The sequence below is a fragment of the Leucoraja erinacea genome, chromosome 3 (genome assembly GCF_028641065.1).
Source record: "Leucoraja erinacea ecotype New England chromosome 3, Leri_hhj_1, whole genome shotgun sequence".
Taxonomy (NCBI): domain Eukaryota; kingdom Metazoa; phylum Chordata; class Chondrichthyes; order Rajiformes; family Rajidae; genus Leucoraja; species Leucoraja erinaceus.
Window position 1 is genome coordinate 30,887,766 of NC_073379.1, and position 27,169 is coordinate 30,914,934.

The 27,169-nt window shown below is 41.2% G+C and overlaps 1 protein-coding gene across 1 annotated transcript in view; it reads right to left on the reverse strand.

Moving 5' to 3' along the window:
- chrna8 (cholinergic receptor, nicotinic, alpha 8) overlaps positions 1-27,169 on the reverse strand; it is a 272,432-nt gene that overhangs the window by 93,060 nt on the left and 152,203 nt on the right. Inside the window, exons 4-5 of the mRNA XM_055632392.1 lie at positions 17,877-17,986; positions 1,556-1,635 (exon numbers count right to left, since the gene is read on the reverse strand). Coding sequence (XP_055488367.1) covers positions 1,556-1,635; positions 17,877-17,986 — 190 coding nt within the window. The remainder of the gene's footprint in view (positions 1-1,555; positions 1,636-17,876; positions 17,987-27,169) is intronic.

Sequence of the window (27,169 nt, forward strand, 5' to 3'; positions counted from 1 at the left end):
TGCATCCTTAAAAATAGGACGAGGAATTTGAAATTAAGGCATGGGAGAGTCATAGTCTGAATGGAGTAAACAGCACAAGAAATGTTGGTGATTGTAATGGGCAAGCTGAGATCTCAACAAAGTGGGCGATTTGTTTATCCTTATGCTGTCCTGTGGATCAGTAAATCAGCTGTCACATTGCATGCTGTTTGTATTTTTGATGTTATTTATGCACTACATTGGGACTGAGCTAAATTGAAAACCATTTTTCAAATCAGTTGTATTTATTGAGTACCAGAAGGGTTTGGTCTTGCCTAAATTTAATGTTTATAACATATTTCAAGTGATGCCAATGAGGCAGCACACAAGTGTATCATGTACTATATTATGGAATGATTGACAAAACAAGTACCAGAAATTCCTAAAGTATCTTTTCCTTCAGATATATTTTTCTCTCCCCTTGTATTTCACCTTCTCACCCTCCCTTTTCTCCCTTTTTTGTATCTTCCTCTCTTTCCTCTCCCTCTTCCCTCTCCCTCCATATGTCAGGCATGCATTAAGGAGAAAATAAACAAATAAGATTTAAAACAATTAAAATTGGTAAGGGTTTTACGCTTTGGATTAAACAGCTTGACGAGATTTGTTATTAAGAACATTAAACAACACATACTGACAGTGTTCCAACAATATGAGCACACATGAATAATTTGCTAATCTTTATTAAGCATGGTACTGCTGAAAACAACTTTAATTCTCCACAGAAAATATTAACAGCAAAAATAATCTAACACAAGGTACAGATGGTTGTTTACTACTTCATGGCGATCTAAATGAAATATGTAACTGAACAGTTACTGATGTACGGAGATGCATAATTTTGCTGAAATTCATTTCTTATTACCAGAGATTCTGTAACTTTAATCATTAAGCTTCACACATTCTATTTTTTATTATCAAAGTTTTAAGGCTTGCCAGCAGCTGCAAATCAAAAGAAGTCTTTCTGAAATGTTACACATTTCATTTATATTGCTGGGCATGTTAGTGTTTATCAGCGACCCATATGAAAAACACACACATGGTGAAATCCAACTTTATACCATTAAGTAAACAGGAACCTTACAAACAGCCAGCTGCTCACATCTGGCTTCACTGACTAGTGTGCCTGAGTGAGAACGAGAGAGAGAGAGAGAGAGTCTGTGTAGTACCATAATACCATGTAAAGGGTGGCCTGCACATATATGTGGGGAAGGTTATGAATGGCATGAATTAATAAGGGTTAATCTACAATTAGTTTGTTCTTTAGCACTATTAACCTCCTCTATTAAGGGGAACAATTCTCTGGAATAGGATATTAATGACAACTTTTTGAGACAGAAGGAAAAAAGCTAAAAACTGAGGCATGTCTCAACAGTAACAAACTCTGTTCAGGGACAATGCTGTTTTGGGGCATAGATAGCTTCTGACGCAGCACTGATTTGGGCAGTAAAGGTGTTCAGAAATTATCAGTGTGTTGTGAGAATAGCCTCACACTAATTTCATACATTGAATGCTTTGATGATCAATTAACAGCACTCACCTGGTGGGATGTATTGACTATATCCATTTGATTTTACAAGAACATTGGTGTGAAACGTTGCATCAAATCTTTCATCAGCACTGCAAAATAAATGGGGTGAAAACATTATAACATTCCAATAACTACTTACACTTAGTTTATTCAAATTGAGTGGTACCAAGTTTTAAATAGTCACTAATAGATCTAATAAAGAGTTCACCAGAAATAGCTTTGCAAGTGTAAGCCATTTCAGGGTGGGTTGTCTTATTTACAAATAAACCATTTTTCAAAGAAGGAAGGTGGAGCAGGTACAGCGCCGAATATAGCCTGGACATAGAGTAGCAATGAAACCATGAAGCTAATCAGTTGATAACTTGAAAATAACCATTTCCTAAATTGAATGCCAATTATCCGCACCTTCAAATCAGACCCTTAAGAATTATAAAGTTGAATGTGGTGTTAGGTCCTTCACTTTGATTCTGGTTCATTACCATCCCATTTCTCAGCTTCTTTCATGTCTGATTAATGAATGAATAAGTTTATTGGCCAAGTATTCACATGCAAGGAGTTTGGCTTGAAATCCTCGTCATACGTTGACAATCCTATCACATTTCCTCAATCCCAAGACAGCTTTCCCGACCTTGTCTTGTAAAATGCAAGTACACACACATATTTCTGGGTAGAGTGGCACAGACAGACCCTTGCAAAAGACTGAAATAAATCAGGTTAATGGTGCTTAGACATGGGATATTAATTAGCCTGAACATCTCATCAAGAGGCAGACTGCACTGGATCCAGTCAGCTGCATAGCAATGTGAGCATAATTCCTGACTGAAATATTCTGAGAGCCACATCTGCTATAACCCCCATCCCTCCCTCCACCCCCAGCTGAAACATCTCAAAAATATGTAACTTCTGAACATTCAAAAACATCTTCTAAAAATTAGAAATATATACATAATTTTTAAGATTAAAAATGAAGTATTGAAGAGAAATCAAAAAGCATAGTTAAATTAACACAATTAAATCATAAATTATTTAACTTTTGTACTTAACCTCATGCTGACAAGTGGAAATGCCAGCTTTTATTTTAATTGCCACTGTTAACCTGGCTAAGTCGGCAGCTTTCCCAGCATATGTTCAGAGGTGTGAAACTTAGTAATGCAATTGGGAGCACCCTTGCAATCAGCTGTTTGTAGATTTGACACTTCCACATCTGCACATAATTCCTGAACTTCCCTCACATTACATAGCTAAATGCCACTACCTCCATGCAGAACCATGGTATTCAGCAGAGATGTGGGCCCTGTCACCTTTATGGTGCTCCTAATAATGGTAATTTTTGTATTCTTCTGTTATACCATTGGGAATGGATTGTCAAATAGAGAGTGATATTCCATTTGGTGACATTTGTAGTTAATCGATAAAGAGATGTGGGTGATAGCAGCTGTTCGGTAATAAAAAGCAGAATTGTCAACATGCACACTTACAGTGTGTAAGCACTAGTGGGCATAGATATGAACAATGGAAAGCATAGATACATCTTAGGCCAATTACAAAGAGCTCAGATGAAATTCCATACGTAATAGAATCTATAGAAGGAGTGGTGGTGGAAGTACCTCACAGGAATGAAGGGTTTGTTGTATGAAGGGACATTAAGCAAACTGAGCCTATACTCTCTTGCAAAATTTTGAAAGGGTTTACAAAGTTCATGTTGAGCTAATGCTTCCTCTGGCTAGGTTGTTTAGAATTAGGGGTCACAGTCTCAAAATAGGAGGCAGCCATTCAAATTTGTATCTAGGGAATAAACCTTTTGAAATATCTGCCCTAGTGGGCTGTGAAGGCACAGATAACAATGATATTTAAGTCATTAATCGACAGATTGTTGGTTATTCAGAGAGTGAATGAGAGTGGTCCTGAGGTACAGGTCAGTCATGGTCTTAATGGATGGCGAAGCAGGCACAGGGACCAAGTGGCCTATGCCAGCTTTTATTTATTATCTTCTTGTAATGTGCTGGTGACCAAATGTATACCGGTAGTAAGAGAAGAGCAGAAGATGCTTTTGAGATGCCCTCTAGATGCAAAGTCACAGAGTCATGGAGTGGTTCATTTTTCACTTTACAGTAATCTATGCCAAGACAAATTTATCAGTATTAAACAGGTATAGAATGGTCCGTATTTTCTTAATTTAAAACTGTGCATGAAATTCGGTTTGCACTATCGGTGAATCTATAACAATTTCCCTACGGGCAAAGAAGCTATCAGCTATTCCCAAATTCCTATTCTCTGCGTGACTGACAGGATTGAAGAAAACAATTTATGCACAGTCTCCAGGCTATAAGCTTTAGAGAAGGCTAGGATAAGTCCCAAGGCAGGTTTGCAACACCTGATTACAGAGTTCATTTCCAATCTGTCAGGCCAACAACCAAGTTCATTTTTCAACTTCTGAAATCAAGCCGCTATTGGAGCACAGCTCAGAGTCATCAGTCGGAAAATGAAGCCAAACTATTGACAAAAGTCAAAGTGTTGCACATAGACCAAGTTGCTGCACATGTTATTGGACGCAGATTTTATATTTCACTTTCTTGTGTTTGGCAACGATTAGGAATCGACAAATAATGAGAAATAGCAGCTTAGGAAGTGAAGCAGCCCAGTTCAAACCTTGTTCCTCCTCGGCAGTGATAAGAATTCACCATCACATTCCTGGCACAGAAAGGCTGAAGAAACCAGTGGAAGTCAGTAAAAGGTCAGATAAATAATTGTAACCACTAGAATAACCATTATAACCAGGAGGATAATCAGTAGAATAATTATCCATATTTGATGAATTAAGTCTGTTCTTGTATATTTCATTGTTGTGGCTCTTGTTTCATTGTGAAAGTGGAGTTGAAAAACAGGGTGCCATTCTAGTAAACCCAATGTTTTCATTTCACTGCCCGAACTTAATTACTTCTGCAGTTGGAAGCCTCTATATTGGTTTATTACAAATGGCTACTGTGGAATACTCTGCCACGGAAGGCAGAGGAGGCCAATTCACTGGATGTATTCAAGAGAGAGTTGGATATAGTTCTTAGGGCTAACGGAATCAAGGGATATGGGGAAAAAGCAGGAATAGGATACCAATTCTAGATGATCAGCCATGATCATATTGAACGTGCGGTGCTGGCTCGAAGGGCCGAATGGCCTACTCCTGCGCCTACTTTCTATGTTTCTATGTTTTACTCTTTAAATAAAAAGGGAATTTATTTCAAATATGATACATAATTCAAAGAAGATATATAAAAAGATAAGCAGAATATCAGGAAAATATTAGGAAAATGTTAGCAAATACAGACATAGATGGGCTGAATGTACTTCAGCTCAGATTCAGATTCAGATTCAATTTTAATTGTCATTGTCAGTGTACAGTACAGAGACAATGAAATGCATTTAGCATCTCCCTTGAAGAGCGACATAGCAAACGATTTGAATAAAAAAAAAATAATAAGTGTCCGGGGGGGGGGATGATTGGCAGTCACCGAGGTACGTTGTTTAGTAGAGTGACAGCCGCCGGAAAGAAGCTGTTCCTCGACCTGCTGGTTCGGCAACGGAGAGACCTGTAGCGCCTCCCGGATGGTAGGAGGGTAAACAGTCCATGGTTGGGGTGAGAGCAGTCCTTGGCGATGCTGAGCGCCCTCCGCAGACAGCGCTTGCTTTGGACAGACTCAATGGAGGGGAGCGTGGAACCGGCGATGCGTTGGGCAATTTTCACCACCCTCTGCAATGCCTTCCGGTCGGAGACAGAGCAGTTGCCATACCATACTGTGATGCAGTTGGTAAGGATGCTCTCGATGGTGCAGCGGTAGAAGTTCACCAGGATCTGAGGAGACAGATGGACCTTCTTCAGTCTCCTCAGGAAGAAGAGACGCTGATGAGCCTTCTTGATCAGAGTAGAGGTATTGTGGGTCCAAGAGAGGTCATCGGAGATGTTGATTCCCAGGAACCTGAAGCTAGAAACACGTTCCACCTCCGTCTGTTACAATTTATGTGATAATTAATTTTTTACTGTAGATAGAAGGATGACAAATCTTTTTAAGTTAAAATGTACTGAGCTCTGTCTTATTCGACAGCAAAAAGAATGTTCATGTCAAATTTAATGATAAATAATTTGACAAACTGTAATTCTGATTTACAGCTAATTTGGCCTTGTTCAAGGATACGGTTTTCTGCACAGTGCAATGTGCTTTGTGGTTTAACAGTTGGCCCTACAGCCGAATAACTTGTGAAAGGTGGAAATGCAAAGCAGAATTCCTTAGCTGTCACGTTCATGAGTGAACTATTTTAATATATGATAATATATGAACATCAAAGGATACAACAAAGGTGGCAATTAAACCCATCTATCTTCTATGATTGGGATCAGCCCTTTTAATAAACTGTTCAACCAATTCTCTATCCATTATGCCATTGACAACTCCTAAATATTGTAATTTTATTATTTTCAAGCAGCATATATGGACCATTGCCAAAAAAGGCCATTGGAAAAATGAATAATATCTATATAGTTATTTATTTATTATGATTATTGGTTTAATCATTTCCTCAAGGTTCAACTGATGAAATGAGACACATTCTGTACTTCTTAAACCCATGTTGAATAGCCACAACTATAGATTGCATACTGACAAAGTGTTCCCTGGTAGTTTCTTACTTTTCAGCACATTTCTCATATCTTGTTACAACATAGAAGGAGGGCAGCCCAATATCTATGGTGACTCCCAGACCAATTCCATCAACCTCTTGGCCTCACTTATTTCCACTCAATCTATTCTATTTCTTGTGACTTTCAACTCCAAGCTAATTCTCCAACATGAGTGGTAATGAGTGGTAATCCTTTGGGTTATGGGAGGAAACTGGAGCACCAGGGGAAACACAAGTGGTCACCAGGGAGTGTGCAAGTAACACAAAGGCAGCACTCAGTGTTAGGATTGAATCAGATTGCAGGAGCTGTGAAACAACATCAAAACCTGCTGAGGCTCTCCGCCACCTCATATCTTTCCCAAAGGTCTAGTTACGTTTTTTCACAGTTCCTGCCTGTGGACCAGCTTTATGTAGCAGAGCCATGACCAACTTCCAAAGCTTTGTAATAATCCAGACATGAACAAGCCTTGGGTGCAACCATAACCCACCCTCTTGCTTTCACTCTTCCGTTTTTACAAAACACCCTGGAATAAGGTGGACAGGGTTCTGCAGATCTATAGATCTTAGTTCTACTGAATTTGCTTCCAATTCTAATCATACCTAATTTAATAATTTTCCTAATCAGGTGTGATGTAAATTGAGTTCGAATCCAGGATGAATTCCGATATAGTAACCTGATTTCATTATACTGACTGTTCTTCATTGTCTCTATTTATATGCCAATCTTCCCGCTTGAATTTTCATACTTATTTCTTCACTCATCTAACAAAGCTGCAACTTAGTTCAATTTTCCCCCCAGTTCAAATAATTTTATGTGGTAGCCCAACTGAAATGTTAACTGTTTCTCTTTTCAAAGATGCTCTTTAGCTTCCTGAGTATATCAAGCATCTTTTATTTTGATACAATGTCCTTGCCTATCCTGGTAACTATTCCTGACCTTCATATACTGTACTATTTAACATTAATTTACCGATTTTCTTCATTTGTGTTTTCCAATGTAATTAATATGATAATGTTCATTGCTTTTACTGAAATCTACTATCCTTTATCCAATGTCATATTTCATATACATACTCCTGGCAATTTGACTCTTCAATTTTGGCACTTGTTTTATTTTAGAGGTTTAGTTTTTATTAGTTTAGAGATACAGCGTGGAATCAGGTCCGTCAGCCCACCAATGCCGGCTAACAATCACCCATACACTAGTTTTATATTATCACAGTTTTACATCCAACACAGTAGGGGCAATTTACAGAAGCTAATTAACCTATAAACTTGTATGGCTTTGGAATGTGGAAGGAAACCGGAGCACCCGGAGAAAACCCATGCGGTCACAGGGAGAACGTGCAAACTCCAAACAGACTGCACCCAGAGACAGAATCAAACCCTGCTCTCTGGTGCTGTAAGGCAGTAACTCTACCGTTGTGTCACTGTGCTGCCACACATTTTCTAACTCAGCAAATGACACTTTTACCTCACAACTTCATTATCTTCAGGTAATATATAAGAATACCTTACTCTCTCAAGAAACATGTTTTTAAAAACTGTTCTTTGCAACTATCTTGCAAGAATTTATAAAATTACAATGCAGTTACCTGTTCTTCACTCATCATGTCTTCAGATGTTATTCCGCTAACTAGGATATGCAATTCCCTACTATGATGAAGGTCATTGGTCATAAATTTAAACACAGTCCCACTCGCCACAGATCTTGCTTGAACAGTTGATTCCAGCATTATCCAAATTTATTCTGGAGTTACAGCGTATGCTAATTTTATTTTTGTGTTCTTTTGAAATAATAATTGAAATTTAATGATGCTTCTATAACCAAACCTAATCACATTAATTAGCGATATTACAATACTTACCTTCAGCGGTACTGCAGTTCTGCCACTGGCCGTGTGCGCCTTTGGGGGGGGGGGGGGGGGGGGGGTGGCGGGATTAAAATGGTACTGCCTGTCGGAGGCAAACTTCCTCGGGCTGCTAGCTGATGAAGAAAATTCGATCGGACTTCCTTCCCGGTAAATAAAAAAAAAAAATTTGCTGGACAATTTAATATTTGGATTAAAATAAAAAGCGACTTTGAATGCCCTCAACGCCTACAACGTGACAGATCGCAAGAATGGGACAAAACAAAGGGTAAATCATATATTTTACATATAATCTTGCTTCTTGGGATGGCTTTAATCTAATTTTACATTGCGAAAATGTTATTTGGGTCTCATACGAACCACCAGTGTTTTTCCTGCCGATATGAAGTTCAAATTCATCGCAAATGCAACGTTCCAATCAATTGCGTTCCAGAAAAACCCACTCGCAAGATGATTAAAATGCTAATTTTATTTGGACAATCATGTTCTAAGCAGTCTAGATTGTCTATATTTTGTGTTATTCTCTCTCCATGATCATTATTTTTAAACTAAATATTCACAACAGTTTGAGTCACATGTATTGTGCGAAAAACAATAATTTTGATTATATTTTGAGTGGATGTTTCTGGATTAATTTATGGGAATTAAACATTAAATTCCTTCCATCTGGCATATGTTCATGACAGTGAGATTTAAAAATCATGTTATATTGTGAATTCTTGTGTGAATGGGATTAGTTTGTTATTTGGATACTTAGGCTATTAAAAAAAAAAAAATCCTTTTCTTAAAAAATGGAATCTACAGGACATTCTTAATGGGAAAGTAGTGGGCAGAAAGGCATGTCATGCGTGGTTTGAAGAGCAAAAAACAGTAGTTTACAATGCCAAAATTGAAAAGTTGATGAAAAATAAGGTGTACTGAGTAGCTTATTGGTTACAATCTGAGGAGTATGATGATGCTACTGATTATGATATGCCAATGTACCAGCTAGCAACTGATCTTCTCCATAAGGACTTGGTCTATTGCTAGAAATTATAATTTATTTACCTATCTGTTACGGACATACAGCATATTATACAATAATATTAAAGTTATGATCTTGAGAATATCACATTTTTGAATTTTCAAGGCAGTCTGGGTGTTTATTACTATTTCCGTCACAACGGAAAATTTTGGAATTAGCTACAATTAGATAATTAACTAATTATATGCTTTAATTTCATTTCATCAAAGTAAGATGTTTTATATTTGTTTCAGAATGCTTCAATCTACAATAACTGAAAAATTTCATTCAGTTCCCTCAATTTTTAAGAAAGTTATGGGCTTTTGACTGTCCTCGATCACAGCTTTGGTGCTAAATCAATGGAAAAGCAATAAGGAACAAGATGCTAATTTCCGAATATGAAAATGGCCATAACTTTTTTAATACTGAAGATATGAATGTGAATTAGGTGTCAAATTAAACTTATTTTTGAGCCTTATCTGATGGGATGAATTGCAGACTTGATTTTTAAAATGCCAAAATGTTGTAACATTATCTATATGAATGCACTAAAAGTTATTCGCTTATCATGTGTCTAATCACTATAAATGGCTTGATTGTAATCATGTATTTTCTTTCTGCTGACTGGATAGCATGCAACTAAAGCTTATCACTGTACCTTGGTACACATGACAATAAACTAAACTAACTGTTAATATCTTGCCTCCATGCTGATTTCCATATGTAATACAGAAGCGCATTCCAAAAACAGCAGAAACTGCAGATGCTGGGGTCGTTAGCAAGAAGCAAACAGTTGGAGGAACTCTACGGTTCAGACAATGGACAGGCAATGTTTTTTGGTCTCACAATGTGGCCTTCTTTACGTTGTCGAAACCAAGAGTAGAATGAGTGACCGTGTCGATTAACACCTGCACTCACTCACCAAGACTTGTAGGATTTCTGGTTGCTAAACATTTTAACTTCCCTTCCCATTCCCATACTGACCTTCCTGTCCTTGGCCTCCTCCATTGCCACAGTGAGGCCACACAAACTGGAGGAACCGCACCTCATATTCCACTTCAGTCGCCTACAACCTTATGGTACAAATTGTAAATTCTCCCATTTCAACTGACCCCCCTACCCCATCACTCCTGCCAGTGGTCACCCCACACCAATTTATTTGACTATTTCCCACCCCATCAGCCATCCTGTTTCTTTCCCCTCTTTCTTACATTCATTTCCAATAGGGTGATTTCACTAAAGGTCACTGGAGCGTAGATCCGCACCCACGTGACCAAAATTCTCAAGTGGAGGACACTCGAGGGTTCGGTACATGTTAGTGGATGGGAAAAAACGCATTTTCCCACCCGTTAAAAACATAGAAAACGGCGAGGTTGTGAGCTGCAATTTACTGTGCCAGTCGGGGTGACCGTGAGGCACAGCTACCTAGATTTACAGGGGAAAAAAAAGATAGCAAGTAAGGTAAATTCAAGAGGGAACTGAAGGTGCCAAACCGGCGGAAATGAACAGCCGACATTTGCCGTGGATATTTACAGGTCCAAAATATCGGGAATTATCGCGTTTGCTCGCTGAATTTCATCAAAAGTAAGTTAATAATGCCTTACTTTTGATGAAATTCAGCGAGCAAACGCGATAATTCCCGATATTTTGGACCTGTAAATATCCACGGCAAATGTCGGCTGTTCATTTCCGCCGGTTTGGCACCTTCAGTTCCCTCTTGAATTTACCTTACTTGCTATCTTTTTTTTCCCCTGTAAATCTAGGTAGCTGTGCCTCACGGTCACCCTGACTGGCACAGTAAATTGCAGCTCACAACCTCGCCGTTTTCTATGTTTTTAACGGGTGGGAAAATGCGTTTTTTCCCATCCACTAACATGTACCGAACCCTCGAGTGTCCTCCACTTGAGAATTTTGGTCACGTGGGTGCGGATCTACGCTCCAGTGACCTTTAGTGAAATCACCCTATACCCGAGTTCCCCATTTCCCTTTAACCTGCCATTTTTCCCTCCCTCTGTCCGCTTCTACCCATATCCATCCTCCCTGCTTTACAATTCACTCATTTTCTCTACTTATCTAACACCCTTTTGTCTCCTTTTCACTTATTCCACTCATCTTCCAATCAACCCCCCCCCCCCCCCCCCCCCCATCTGCATCCACCTATCACTTGCAGGCTTTGTCCTGGCTCCATCTGTCTTTTCCAGCTTTCTTTCCTCTACACCAATCAGTTTAAAATAAGATCGTGACTCGAGACATCGCCTGTACATTTCTTCCACAAATGCTGCCTGACCTGCTGAGGTCTCCAGTATTTTTCACTCTACATTCCAAAAACCATCAGCAAACCATTGTCTGCAATTTCAGGACAAAATTGCTCATATTTTGCAGGGAAATGTTTGCACTTGGGTGTGAATAAACCAAGCAAAAGGCAGGGAGGAAATCCATTTCTGGTACATAGAATATAGAACAGTACAGGACCAAGCAGACTCCTTGGTCCACAATGTCTATTCGAGCATGATTCCAAGTTAAATTAACCAACTCTGCCTGCACACAATCTGTGATCAGTCTGAAGAAGGGTTTCTGCCCGAAACGTCGCCCATTTCCTTCGCTCCATAGATGCTGATGCACCCGCTGAGTTTCTCCAGCAATTTTGTGTACCTTCGATCTTCCAGCATCTGCAGTTCGTTCTTGAACATCTAAATTACTCAATTCAATGGCACTATAATGCCTGCTTCCACCACCACGCCATGCATGGCATTCCAGGCATCTGCAACACTCTGTGTATAAAAAAAAATTGCCCTGGACATCTCCTTTCAAATTTGACCTTTGTGCTTAAAGTTATGCTCTCTAGTCATTGACATTTCCACTCTGGGAAAAATACTCTGAGTGTCTATCCTTTCTGTGCCTTTCATAATTTTGTATATATCTATGAAGTCTCCTCTGAACCACTAACACACAAAAGAGAAAATAATCCAAGTTGGACCTCTCCTCACACCTGATATCTTCTAATCCAGGCATCATTCTGGTATACTGTACCTTTTCTTCATCCTCTAAAATACATTAGAATTTTGGTAGAATTTATTCCCTTCAGTGTGTTTACAAAGTTAATATCCTAAGGGAACTGTATGCAATAATGTGTTTTCATTTTAAGCAGCACCATGCTTCATCATACAGATAATTAAATTATTTTACACTGGGAACTACCAGCATGTTTTGCTGACACCAATGCATTGAAAGTCAAGTCAGCACTTAATGATGCAAATCTGTACAGCAATTCTGCTTCGGTGGTGCCATACCTATTTTTCCTGAATCAAGTTAATTCTTTCAATATCTGCTGCCTTACCTGTTAGATAGCCTCGGACCTATTTGATGCAAAAATAGAATTTCTCATAAAAGGAGACTATCACCTTCAGGGAATTTTAAACACATTTATATTGCTGCAACAAATTTTGACTAAAATTTGCATTTTTCCTGCATCTGAGTTATTTCTTTTCTCTGGCTTATTATTAATCTTGTTGATGGGAGACTGATTTTTCTAATTTTCTTTTTGTCAATATTCTTCTTCTGTTCTGATGGGGTAAAGATATATACTGCCACAGTTCCTCTAGCCAGATGTTGTTTAACATTGATGTTCCCTTGACATTTACACATTTTAAAGGAGGGTTTGTTTTGGAATTGCATGGAATGCTGTCACTACCCTCTTCAATGCCAACAACTAGCCGTGCTGATAAAATGGAACCGGTTTAAGATGCTGTCATGAATATTATCAGCAGATCGCTTAATAGAGCTATATTCACATACATAAGACTGAAAAGGGAAGGAAGGTTCCTTTCCCCATGTGATATTGCAGGACCAAGTATGTTTTTGTAATAAAATATAAGCATCCAAAGATCACACGGGCCTTTGTGTCACTACCAGCTATATGATCAAGCATCAAGGTGGTCTACCTGCCTAACCTTTCCCTCCAGTTCAACTATCAATCCAACATTGAAGGAATCTAGCAGCACCTATAGCAAGAGAACGTTATGATCCTTCATTCAAATATCCCATGCTATAATATTGTCATTACCACATTTTTTAATCACAACAGCAACAAAGGTCTCCCTCAGAGATATTCACTTTGTCTTATCCATCTCTCCCCCACCATCTCTGCAATTTAAAATCATCCTGTTTTCTCTCATTCTCAACTGTGATAAAAAGTATTTGATCAGAAATATTAGCACTCAGATGCTGTCTAACATGCTGAATATTTTCTGATTGTATCCCATTCGAAAAATGCTGTTTAATTTATTCGCATCCTTCAGTGAATCTATTTTTGATCATAACAACTGATAGCTAACAGAAATTCTCCTAATTAATTCATAAATTAAGTAATTTATGCAAGATAAATTAGTCAATAATAAGTTTGCTGTTGTAAGTATCAAGCATGCTATCACCCAGTTTATACTATTCATTATATCGCTGCTTTGGTCAAATCTACCATTTGTTCAACAGATAAAAATATATCTCGTGGATTTGTTTATATACTGTGCTTCATTTGTGCTGGTATGCAGAGCAAGACATTGGCACAGGGTTGTCCATTAACATGACTGCATAATATTGCAACATTGCTTGTCTCTGCACTGATGTGTCAACTTTTCCATGGGTTCCAAGAATTCGCCTGGAATGAGAAGTACGCCTAACTTGTGGTATTTTCCAATAATGTCACCGAGGTTGCTAATTATTGCCTTTGTTGATATATTCAGTCAGGACGTTCAGTTTAGTTTATTGTTAAGTGTACAGTGAAAAGCTTTTGTTGCAGCCAGTGGAAAAACAATGCACAATTATAATTGACCCATCCACAGTGCACAGATACATGATGAAGGGAATAATGTGTAGTGCACTACATGTCCAATAAATTCTGATTAAAGATAGTCTGAGGGTCTCCAATGAGGTAGATAGCAGCTCAGGACTGTTCTCTAGTTGTTGGTAGGATGGTTAAATTGCGTGATAACAGCTGGGAGGAACCTTTCTCTGAATCTGGAGGTGTACATTTCACACTTGCCTGATGGGAGAGGGGAGAAGAGAGAGTTGCTGAGCTGCCCATATCCCTGGGTTTAAAGAACATTGATTGATTACTGTTTGAGAAAAATCTTGACAACTGCAGATGCTACAGATCTCAAATAAAAACAGAAGGTTCTGGAAACACAGCGGGACCAAATGCCTGATTTATTTTGTGTTTCAAACAGCTTCTGTTCTAAGTTGAGATTTTCTAGTGACCTTCCTTCATCAATTTTGAGTTATCACCCTCTAAAGAAAATCAGATTTGTCTGACAGGATCTCCCCAGGTCAATCTCCTCCTAATAAATCCATTCCATCCCAAGTGAACAGAAATCCTACCCCTTTGAATCTTTTCCAACAACTTCCCTATCACTAATGCAAGGTCCATGAGCCTGGAGTTTTGAGGTTGTTTTTATCATCGTTTTTGAACGGATGACAATATTAGCTATGGCCCTATGTTCTGCCGCCTCACCCAGAACTAACAAAGATGCAAACATCTCTGACAGATACCACCATTCTCTTCCCTTGCTTCCTTTAACACCTTGGGATGAATCCCCTCAGTCCTTAATACGCCTATATTTCCAACACTTCCTCCTTCTACAGAATATCAGGATACCATCCCCTTAACTTTCCAAGCTCCACATCCTTCTCCCTGGTGAATACTTTAGTTTAGTTTAGTTTAGAGATACAGTGCAGAAACAGGCCCTTCGGTCTACGGAGCTCACGTCGACCAGCGATCCCCGCACATCAACATTACCCTACACACACTAGGGACAATTTACAATTTTACCAATCCAATTAACCTACAAACCTGCAAGTCTTTGGAGTGTGGGAGGAAACCAAAGATCTCGGAGAAAACCCACGCAGGTCATGGGGAGAACGTACAAACTCTGTAGTGACAAGCATCCCATAGTCAGGATCGAACCCGGGTCCCTGGCGCTGTAAGGCAGCAACTCTACCTCTGCACCACCATATAAAAGGTATAAAGTCATCAATACTGATGAGATGTATTCATATTCCCTGGCTGTACACAGGGATTTCCATTTTTATACCCGAGGGACCTCCCATATTCTTTGCTTTCCTCGTGCTTTTGATATACTTACGATAGGTTCAAGGATCCTCCAATGTAATTTCTTGCCCCCTTTAACTTGTCTTAATTATATTCTTAAGTTCTCTCATATTTCCCCTTCAACTGCAAATAACGTGCCTGATACTAATTTCCTATGCCACATACATTTCCTTATTTTTCCTGATCATAACTTTAGTATCCTTTGTTAACAGATATAAATTATTAAATTACTGTATGGAATGTCATTATACATAGTTTGCTACAACATTGTCATCTGTTCAAATGCATTCCACAAGGATATGCTTTACAATTCTCAAATGCATGATATAAATGCAAAACCATTCACTCTAAGTTATACTGGATTTGGTCCTATTTTTCCAGATATCAGAATTCCTGATTCAGATGTTTTCTGACACCGTACAAATGAAGGAACTGTTTCAGGATAATGTAATTCCCATGATGCAGTCTCTCGTATAGCTGGCCACAATGGGTTTGAATCATGCAGACATAAGAGACTGCAGATGGTATAATCTGGAGAGAGAGAAAAATAAAACTGCTGGAGGAACTCATCAGGCTGAATCGCATCTGTAGAGAGAAAGGAATTGGGTTGATGTCCTATATATTTGCTCCTCTAATTTCAGCTGACTATTGGGGGCCTATAATAGAAACCCATCAAAGTGATCATCCCCTTCTTATTTTGAAGTTCTACCCACATATACAGCTCACCCCCTTTACGGCACACTGGTCAACCTGAGGAGTACCCTCAGCAACAGACTGGTTCCACCAAGATGCATGACAGGACGCCACAGGAGATCCTTCTTCCCCGTGGCTATCAAACTTTAGAACTCCTCCCCCTTCTGTCGTGGGGTAGACTGAGACTGACTGGCTCCCCTCCCTCCCCCCCCCACCCTCCCAAATCTTGGCACATCCCCCAAGCCTTTCCACTCGTCACTTTAATTTAATGTTTCATGTATTTTGTGTTTTTTATGACTGTTGGCAGATCAACTTCGCTCATGGGATAATTAGAGTTCTATCGTATCATACATAACCTCACTGGACATTTCACTTGGAATGAATGCCCTCTCTAGTACTGCAGTTATGCTTTCCCCAGTCAATATAGCAACTCCCCTCCTCACTTACTCCACCTCTATTATGCCGGTGGCCACAGTACACTGAAATTTGGACTGATAATTCTGTTCATCCCTCAACTATTTTCTGCCATGGCTGTAATATCATAATCTCATGTGCCAATCTATGCCCTGAGTTAATCTGTTTAACTTATTAGGCTATTGCATTAAAATAAATGGTTAGTCTATCAGACCTTTCTCAATCCCTGTCCCTACCCTTGGTTGTCTTGCCTACAAGATTTACTCACTTTAACTATCTCATTTGATACACCAGCACTTTAGGTTACATCTCCTTGCCAGATTTATTTAATCCTCCTAAAGTAGTTCCAGCATGTCTCTCGATCAGAAAATTTAATCAGATAATCAGAGCATAGATTTTGTCTAACTTCAGAGACTATGTCAAGAAAAAGATGTTTTCTCAAAGACACTGAACAGGGCATGAAGTGAGAGCAAAAATAATTGAATGAAACCATAATTTTCTGTCAAAGCAGACTGTGCAAATTGGGGTAAGCATATTGCAATATGGATTTGATTCAGAATAGAAGTTACAACAAACATCGGAAAACATCTAGCTATATTTTTATGATGCAAAAAATTTCGCAATTTATCGACGAAGTGTCATCATACATCATGACAGTGTGTCCCAGAAAAAGGCTATGTAACACAACAGTACAATACTGCAGATGTTGAAATCTGCAATAAAAACAGTAGAAACACCCTATAGTTCAGGAACTATCAGTGAACAGAGTAACAGAGCACATATTTCAGAAGGATGACAGTTTAGAATATCAACAGTCGGATGTTGGATGATCAGCCATGATCATATTGAATGGTGGTGCAGGCTCGAAGGGCCGAATGGCCTACTCCTGCACCTATTTTCTATGTTTCTATGTTTCTATGTAACAGTCCTGAAATGTTAACCCTGTTTCGCACTCCATAGGTGCTGCACTTTCAACATTTTCTGTTCTTAATCTTGACAAGCACATTCATTGCCATGTTACCCTACATATTAACAATGAATAATGTGTTTTGTATTTTAAGAACATCTTAACTCTGACTGAAGAAATTCCTCCTCATCGCTTTCCTAAAGGAATGTCCTTTATTTCTGAAGCTATGACCTCTAGTCCTAATCTCTCCACAACCACTCTATCCAAGCCTTTCACTATTCGATAAGTTTCAATGAGGCCCCCCCTTATCCTTCCAAACTCTAGCGAGTACAGGCCCAGTGCCGACAAACGCTCACATTTATGTTATCCCACTCATTCCGATTTTCCCATCAACAGTACCGTGCATCAGTTACACTATGCAACAATTTATCTGTATTAATAGTAAATACATTTGTACATACGAGTACAACATACAAGATGCAGGATTTATTTTTTAGAATGCAATGCCCTGGATTTGTTAAGAACAACTTACAGACCATCCTCAATAAACACCACACAGTAACAGGTCAAATCCCTGCACTGTTGCCTTTGGGGATGAATTGCCAGGCAATATGCTGTTGAACATCCAGAGAGAGGTAATTATTACACTGGGCAAAGGTAAATCATCTCACCTGTTGTACAGGAGAATATCCGGGACCCACACATGATCTGAAGGAAAGCGTACTGTTCGAATGCCACCATATTCAGTAATATTCCACTTCAAATAGCAGTCTGTCCAATGCTAGATAATGTAATATACATGTTATAATATCTGTACACGTAACAAAATAAAAATAACATCTTGTAAAAACAGCTGTACAAATTCAATATTGCCAATTGTTATTCCTTTCCTTTCCACCCTTTTCTCTTTGTTTTCCATCTCAACTCTCTCTCAAGAGTCAAGAGTCAAGAGTATATTTAATTGTCATTTGGACCCCTGGAGGTCCAAATGAAATGCCGTTTCTGCAGCCATACATTACACACAAATAGACCCCAGACACAACATAATTACATTTTACATAAACATCCATCACATAGCTGTGATGGAAGGCCAAATAAACTTATCTCTCCACTGCACTCTCTCCCCCCCGATGTCAGAGTCAAAGTCAAAGCCCCCGGCTGGCGATGGCGATTGTCCCGCGGCCATTAAAGCCACGCCGGGTGGTGCGAGGTCGCACACCGGGTCTTGATGTTGGAGCCCCCGGTGTGCGCTCGCAAAGTCCCGCATTCCAAGCCGCGCGGGGCAGTGGTGCTAAGCCCCGCTCCAGGAGCTCTTCGACCCCGCAACTCGGGCGGGAGAAGTCGCCGTTGCAGGAGCCCCGAAAAGCGGTCTCCCCCCAGGGAGCCGCGGGCTCCCGGCGCCGCCGTCCGCAGACCCGCAGCAGCAGCCTCCGACTCAGCAGCAGCAGCAGCAGCGGCAGCGGCAACGCTCCTCCACCGCTCCACCCGCTCCGGTCTCGGCCAGCTCCGCGACGGTGAGGTGAGTCGGCACCTGAGTCCCCGGCTTCTTCCTGTTGGAGGCCGCTCCTCGTTGCGGCCCCAACGACAGCTGAGACCCGACGAGAAAAGGTCGGGTCTCCAGTGCAGGGAGAGATTCAAAAGTTTCCCACAAAAATGCTGGAGAAACTCAGCGGGTGCAGCAGCATCTATGGAGCGAAGGAAATAGGCAACGTTTCGGGCCAAAAACCTTCTTCAGACTGATCTTCTCTGTACCCTCTCCAGCTTGCCATCCTTTGATTATTTTGCAGGTTGGCTACTCACAGTAGTTAATTTATCTACCTGCCTTTGAGATAGGCAATAAACTAATACACCTAAACTAAAGGGGCTGCACGGTGGCACAGCGGTACAGCCTTACAGCACTTTCAGTGCCAGAGATGTGGGTTTGATCCAGACTACAGGTGCAGTCTGTATGAAGTTTGTATGTTCTCCCGTGACCCCGTGGGTTTTTCTCAGAGATATTCAGTTTCCTCTCACACGTCCAAAGATGTACAGGTTTGCAGATTAATTGGCTTGATATAAATGTAAAATTGTCCCTCGTGTGTGCATAGTAGTGTCAATGTAGGGTATCGCTGGGGATCGCTGGTTGGTGCGGACTCGGTGGGCCGAAGGGCCTGTTTCCACACGGTACCTCTAAACTAAACTAAACTAAACTAAACTAAATCTGGGGGAAACACACATTGTCATGATCAAATGCCACACAAAGAGCGTCCACGATCATGATAGATCCAGTTTGCCTATGAAAATGTGGCAGCAACTACTGCACCACCGCACCTGCTTCAAGGATGGTGACCTTTCAGCATAATAGGTTGAAGCACCAATGGAGTTTACTAAAGCATTATGTACATCATTGAAGACATACAGATTAATACAGAGTTGCACACTCAAACTAGAAGCTGGATTCATAGAGATATCTAGCACGGAAACAGGCCCTCAGTCCAACTTGCCCATGATGACCAAATTGCCCCATCTACAATAGTCCTTCCCGCCTGCATATGCCCCATGTCCCTTTAAACCTTTCCCATTCATGTACCTGTCCAAATGTTTTTTTTAATTTTATAATAGTACCTGTCTCAACTACCTCCACTGAGAGCTCATTCCATATACCCATACCCTGTGTATGAAAAAGTTGACCCTCAGGTTTCTATTAAATCTTTCCCCTCTCACCTTAAACCTATGTCTCCTTATTCTTGATTCCCCTATTCTGGGTAAAAGACTCTGTGCATTTATACTATCTGTTCCCCTATTGTGATCTTATCACCCCTCATCCTCTTGTGTTCCAATGAATATAGTCCAATGACACCATCTCTGTGACGTTCAGCTGCACATTCATTGCTGGCACTCGGTATGCGCTCATCGTGTGGAAGCAAGTCTTCATGACAGATGTGCCTTCTCAAGCCTCAAACTAAAGGAAAGCTGGCTGGGCAGTCCCTGGGCTATGGGCACTCATTTGAAGTAGAAATAGTCATCCAGTTAACATCTTAATTTGAATTATGGTTTCCTCTTGGGGCTCACAATACTCCATTAGCTCAATCCCAACACTCATTCACTACCACCCCAGCACCTGATTCAGATCGTAAACCAAACCCCATCCCAATTCCCACCAATATCTGGACTCATCCCTCCAGGATCATTCTGCCTGATTGATGAAAGGAACTCTGCAAAGGAGGGGACATATCAGAAGGAACTGCAGATGTGGGTTAAACTGAAGGTAAACACAAAATGTTGGAGTAACTCAGCAGGACGGACAGGTCTTGATCCAAAACGTTACCTATTCCTTTTCTACAGAGATGCTGTCTAACCCGGTGAGTTACTCCAGCTTTTTGTGTCTATCTAAGAAGAGGACTTTCCTTGCATCACGTGAATCACAGATTGAATTTTATTGTGGTTGGTGCTCGAGTAGGTAATTGTTAACCCATTGCACTCCTCCAAATGCTGAAAATAGTCTTTGCCCCTGTTATACTTTAGTATGAAGCTCCCACGAGGGCCACTCGGAATTGCTATAAAGTACTCATATTGTACTGCAACTAACCTTAGATTTGACATCTTAGAAATTACATCAATATGGTTAAAGGATGCAGAGGACATTTGCCAGGATATGTGGAGGCATTATAGAAATTGAGTTTGTTCTCTTTCCAGCAGTGAAAATTAAGAGTGGTTTTAATTATAGTTTTAACAGAGTAATGCGAGAGAAATAATTTCCACTGGAGAGAGGGTCAGCTAAAGATAATTGTCAATTGAAGCAGTGCGCAGAACATTTCAATGATGTAAAATGCAAGGGCTGAAATGTGAATTCATTGATAAATGAATCAGACATGGGGTTGAACAATGCTCATTTGTGGGGAAAAGTAGGTGACTGAGATGAACTGGGTAGCTCTTTTAAAAGAGACACAACACGGCAAATGATAGTTCTGTGAGATTCAACAATTTAATGACTTTTGTGTTCACAACAGCTGAGTGCATTCGGAGACAGGGTTGTCCACTATAAACTGTGGTCTATATTAGTCATGTGCATTGATTTTGAATACTCAAACATGGCAATTTTTTCTTCTAATGTGGTCTCAAACACTTCACATGTGAATATTCACACAATAAACACATTTCACTATGCAATAACTAAGGAGTTAAAATAAGTCACTAACTAGTTTCCACATTCTGCATTTATGTGCAGTTGTGCGGTTTGTTCCGATGTTTACTGATGATGTTTATTTCTTAAAGTATTATTTATTAAAAATACCTGTATTCAGCCTACCAGAAATTGCTAGTGACTGCACTTATGCCAATGTTGATTGTCACTATTAAAACAATATGGCTTTGCAGGATTTTTAATTTCTAATTTGCAATTTTGAGGCTAAATTGACCAGCAATTTCTGGAATCTGCAGCTCATACACCAGCATGGAAGATCATAACCTGTTCGCTGAAGGAGGGTTTAAAGTCATAGTAGGAAATCACAGAATAGTACAGCACGGAAGCGGACCCTTCGACCCAATTCATCCTTGTCTACCAAATCCATCTAAGCCATTTGCCTGTGTTTGACCCATATCCCTTGAAAATGTTCCTATCTGTGTACCTGTTCATTGCGGAGCCCACCAATTAGTTTATTAAAATGTTGATGAGATTGTGGGGTATGTCTGGTAACATCTATAATTGCAGCTTTCCATAAAGCATGTTGAATTTAGACTCAATATTAAATTAAACAATTTCAGGTAACTTACCTTTTCTGCTTTATTGGATTTGGCTAGAGCTGCTGCAAAGCTATCCATCTGTTATATTAGCTATTTTTTCTATCCCCAGATCTGCTGGGGACTTCCAACATGCTCCTTTTAATTTCAATTTCCATCAGTGTCTCTAACCCACATTTCACAACTTTAACCTCAGATTCAAGATTCAATTTTAATTGTCATTGTCAGTGTACAGTACAGAGACAACGAAATGCATTTAGCATCTCCTTTGAAGAGCGACATAGCAAACGATTTTGAATAAAAAAAATAAATAATAAGTGTCCGGGGGGGGGGGGCCTACTCCTGCACCTGTTTGAGGGAGGTGACACACACCCGGGGGGGGGTGATTGGCAGTCACCGAGGTACGTTGTTTAGTAGAGTGACAGCCGCCGGAAAGAAGCTGTTCCTCGACCTGCTGGTTCGGCAACGGAGAGACCTGTAGCGCCTCCCGGATGGTAGGAGGGTAAACAGTCCATGGTTGGGGTGAGAGCAGTCCTTGGCGATGCTGAGCGCCCTCCGCAGACAGCGCTTGCTTTGGACAGACTCAATGGAGGGGAGCGTGGAACCGGTGATGCGTTGGGCAATTTTCACCACCCTCTGCAATGCCTTCCGGTCGGAGACAGAGCAGTTGCCATACCATACTGTGATGCAGTTGGTAAGGATGCTCTCGATGGTGCAGCGGTAGAAGTTCACCAGGATCTGAGGAGACAGATGGACCTTCTTCAGTCTTCTCAGGAAGAAGAGACGCTGATGAGCCTTCTTGATCAGAGTAGAGGTATTGTGGGTCCAAGAGAGGTCATCGGAGATGTTGACTCCCAGGAACCTGAAGCTAGAAACACGTTCCACCTCCGTCCCGTTAATGTGGATGGGGGTGTGCGTGCCGCCTCTGGACTTCCTGAAGTCTACAATGAGCTCCTTGGTCTTCTTGGAGTTAAGGGCCAGGTTGTTGTCAGCGCACCATGCTGCTAAGTGCTGGACCTCCTCCCTGTAGGCCAGCTCATCATTGTTGCTGATGAGGCCAATCACCGTTGTATCATCTGCATACTTGATGATGGTGTTAGTACCATGTACAGGTGTGCAGTCATAGGTGAAGAGGGAGTAGAGGAGGGGGCTCAGCACACAGCCCTGAGGAACGCCGGTGTTCAGGGTGAGAGTTGAAGAGGTGTGCTTGTCTAACCTCACAGACTGGGGTCTGTTGGTTAGAAAGTCCAGTATCCAGTTGCAGAGGGAAGGGTCGATGCCCAGGTTACCGAGTTTGGTGATCAGTTTTGATGGAATAATGGTGTTGAATGCTGAGCTGTAATCGATGAACAGCATTCTTACATAAGTGTCTCTGTTGTCAAGGTGGGAGAGGGCGGAGTGAAGTGCCGTTGAGATGGCATCCTCCGTACTCCTGTTCTTGCGGTAGGCAAACTGATAGGGATCCAGTGTGGGGGGTAGGCAGCTTTTGAGGTGTGCCAGGACCAGCCTCTCGAAGCACTTGGTGATGATGGGGGGAAGTGCAACTGGGCGGAAGTCGTTGAGGCTTGCCGCAGTGGAGTGTTTTGGCACTGGCACGATGGAGGTGGCTTTAAGGCAAGTGGGGACAACTGCTTGGGCAAGTGACAGGTTGAAGATGTCAGTCCAGACGTCTGTCAGCTGCGCAGCACAGGCACTGAGCACGCGCCCGGGGATGCCGTCAGGGCCAACAGCCTTACGTGCATTAGTCCTACGCAGTGCCACGTACACGTCGTAGGGGGTGAGTGTGAGGGGTTGGTGATCGGCAGGTAGCACAGCCTTGATGGCTGTCTCTAGATTGTCCCTGTCGAAGCGGCCATAGAAGCGATTCAGCTCCTCAAGGAAGGAGGCGTCGCTGGATGTGGGGGTGATGTTGGAGGGTCTGTAGTCCGTGATGGCCTGGATGCCTTGCCACATGCGTCGGGGGTCGGAGTTGTTGTTGAAGTGCTCCTCAATCCTGAGCTTATGGCAGTGCTTGGCCTTCCTGATGCCCCTCTTCAGGTTAGCCCTGGATGAACTGTAGGCTCGAGCATCGCCTGACCTGAAAGCGGTGTCCCGTGCTTTCAGCAGTAGCCTGACCTCGCTGTTCATCCATGGCTTCTGATTCGGGTATATGGTCACCTGTTTGAGGGAGGTGACACTATTGATGGTGGAGTTTATAAAGTCCAGAACAGAGGATGTATAGGAATCAATGTCCGTGTGAGAGTCAAGGGTGGCCTGGGCTGCAAACGCCTTCCAGTCAGTGTTTCCAAAACACTGCTGAAGTGTGAAGTCCGCTTCCTCTGACCAGACTTTAACTGTCCTTACAGTTGGTTTAACCCGTCTGATGAGTGGGGAGTACTTAGGGAGCAGGAACAATGAGACGTGATCAGACTGACCAAGGTGGGGGAGGGGGATGGCTTTGTAAGCTTCAGCCATATTGGTGTAGACTTTGTCCAGTGTCTTGTCTACTCTAGTGGGGAAGGATACATGTTGGTGGAATTTGGGGAGTACAGTCTTCAGGTTGGAGTGATTGAAGTCACCCGCAACAATGAAGGCTGCCTCGGGGTTGTGCGTCTGTTGTTTGCTAATGGAACCTGTCCTCCTGTTTGGTTTCTCTCCCTCGAATCTCACTTATGAACCTATTAACCAGTTGGCTCTGTAAACATTGGGATCACCTGTCTAATCCTGGGCACACCCTATCCATTTTCATATCCATCCATCCCTCCTCCTTCTCCTAATACAATGTACAACTTATCTTCCCACCTTCGCGGTTTTGATGAAGGATCATCAACCTCAAATGTTATCTCAAGCTTCCTGTCGAACCGAAGTGTTTCCAGCACATTCTCTTTTTATTTCATGTATTTTTGCTTGCCTACACCACTGTAGTTTTAGTTCCTTAAGCAACATATGGGAAACCCACTGGAACTACATCCTTTGGAGAACATTGCGATGGAGCGACCGTGTTATTTACCTGAGTGATATCATTTAGTGATGCCTTGTGACTCCTGTATACAAGATGATAACAATTGTGGATATTGATAAAGGCAGGATGAGGTAGACATGGAGTTTAACAAAACTTCTAATAATGTCCTGCATGGTAGACTAGTCCTGAAGGTTACAGCGTATGGGGCCTAACACGTGTGAGCAAACTGAATCTAAAATTAACTTGGTGATGGAAGGCAGAGAATTGCTGTGGGGAGTTGTTCACTGACTGCAAGTCTATAATTAATGGTAATCTGAAGGGATTGGTGCAAGGACATTTGTTGTTTGTCAAGTATATAAATGATTTGCATGAAAATGCAAGTGGTCTGATGAATAAATTTGCTGATATCACGAAAATTGGTGGAGTTGTAAATAGTTAAGAAGATTGTGTAATTTACAAAGGGACATAAATCAGTTGGACAGCTGGGTGGAGCAGTGGCAAATGGAAATTAATCCAGCCAACTGTGAGGCAATGCATTTGCAGATATTCAAGGTAAATACAAAAAGCTGGAGTAACTCAGCACGTCCGGCAACATCTCAGAAAAGGAATAGGGTCTAGACCCTTCTTCAGACAGAGTCAGGGGAGAGGGAACTGAGAGATATGAAAAGGTACATGGAACAATTTGATGAAAGATATACAAAAAGACAGATCAAAACCAGCAATGATAATTTAGGAAAGGTGGAGCCCACAATGGTCCATTGTTGGCTGTGGGAAAGGTGGCTACGAGTAATACAAACAGTGAAGCTCAGCAGGATGACAGTGAAACTAGTACAATGACTAGGGTGGGGGAGGGCTGGAGAGAGAGGGGATGCAAGGGTTAGTTGAAATTAGAGAAATCAATATTCCTACCGCTGGGTTGTAAGCTGACCAAGCGAAATATAATGTGATGTTCCTCCAATTTGCGTGTGGCATCACTCTGACTGTGGAGGAGGCCCAGGATAGAAAGGTCAGTATGGGAATGGGAAGGGGAGTTAAAATGTTCGGCAACTGGGAGATTGGCCAAGGAGGACTGAGAGGAGGTAACAGCAGGCTTTAGTTACAAGGAGAGATTGGATAGACTGGATCTAGAGGAGACTGAGGGGTGACCTTATTGAGGTCTATAAATTCTGAGAGGCATAAATAAGATAGATCGTCATTTATTTTCCTGGGGGGGGGGGGGGGGGGGGGGGGGGGTAGGGGAGTAAGGGGGGGGAGTCTAAAAACTAAAGTCCACAGGTTGAAGTTGAGAGGGGAGGAATGTGATGGAGATCTGAAGGGGTCGTGTTTCACAATGAGGTTGTTGATTACATGGAGCCAGAGGAGATGGGAGAGGCAAAAACAATTGGAAAGTTGACGAGGCATTTAAATGGGTACATGGATGTGAAAGAAGTAGAGGTATTTAGGCCTAATGTGGGCAATGGGATTAGTATAGACAGACATTGTGGATGAGCTTGTTGGAAGAGGCTATTTCTGTGTTGTGCACCTCTGTGGCTCTGACCTGCTTCTTTCTGTTTATCCATCCAGTGAGATTCCAATCCTCACTTTCTCTTCCTTTGCAAAATCCAATTCTTTCTTTGCGAGTTCAAAGTGTTTCTCACTCCCTCGACCGTTTTAAGGTTTATACCTCGGATTGATTACTTTCCATGTTAAACAACACTTGCCGTTTATTCCATAAGTATCTTCAGATAGCTTTGAAACACTGTCTGATAGATCCTCCACCATTCGTATTTTAAGCAATTATTTAAATGAGTTAAGTTTGCACCTTGAGAAATAATGTACCACTGTAAGAATATTTCCCAGATGGCTTGTTTATTGGACTTTGGGTATCACTGGGGCTTACTCGTAACTTATTGGTAATTCTCTTCACAATTTCATACTATAGTCAGCACTGGAATGGGCTTACAGTTTAGTAAAACTGGATGTAGGTTCATATAAATGGTTGTGGTTTGATCTATACTTTCGCTCAGATCTATACTTTTTCTCTGATTTACTGCTTCAGCTATGTAGTTCAATATCCTGCTGGTAATCTTAATTGCTGCACCTTGCTGATTATTTAGGTATCCACTGTTTAAATAACCTTTGAATCTTTTAGATTGACCCATAACCATTTAGTTTAATTTAGTTTAGTTTAGAGATACAGCACAGAAACAGGTCCTTCAGCCCACCGAGTCCGCACTAGCCAGTGATACCTGCACATGTTAACACTATCCTACACACACTAGGGACAATTTTACACTTATACCAAGCCAATTAACCTACACTTCT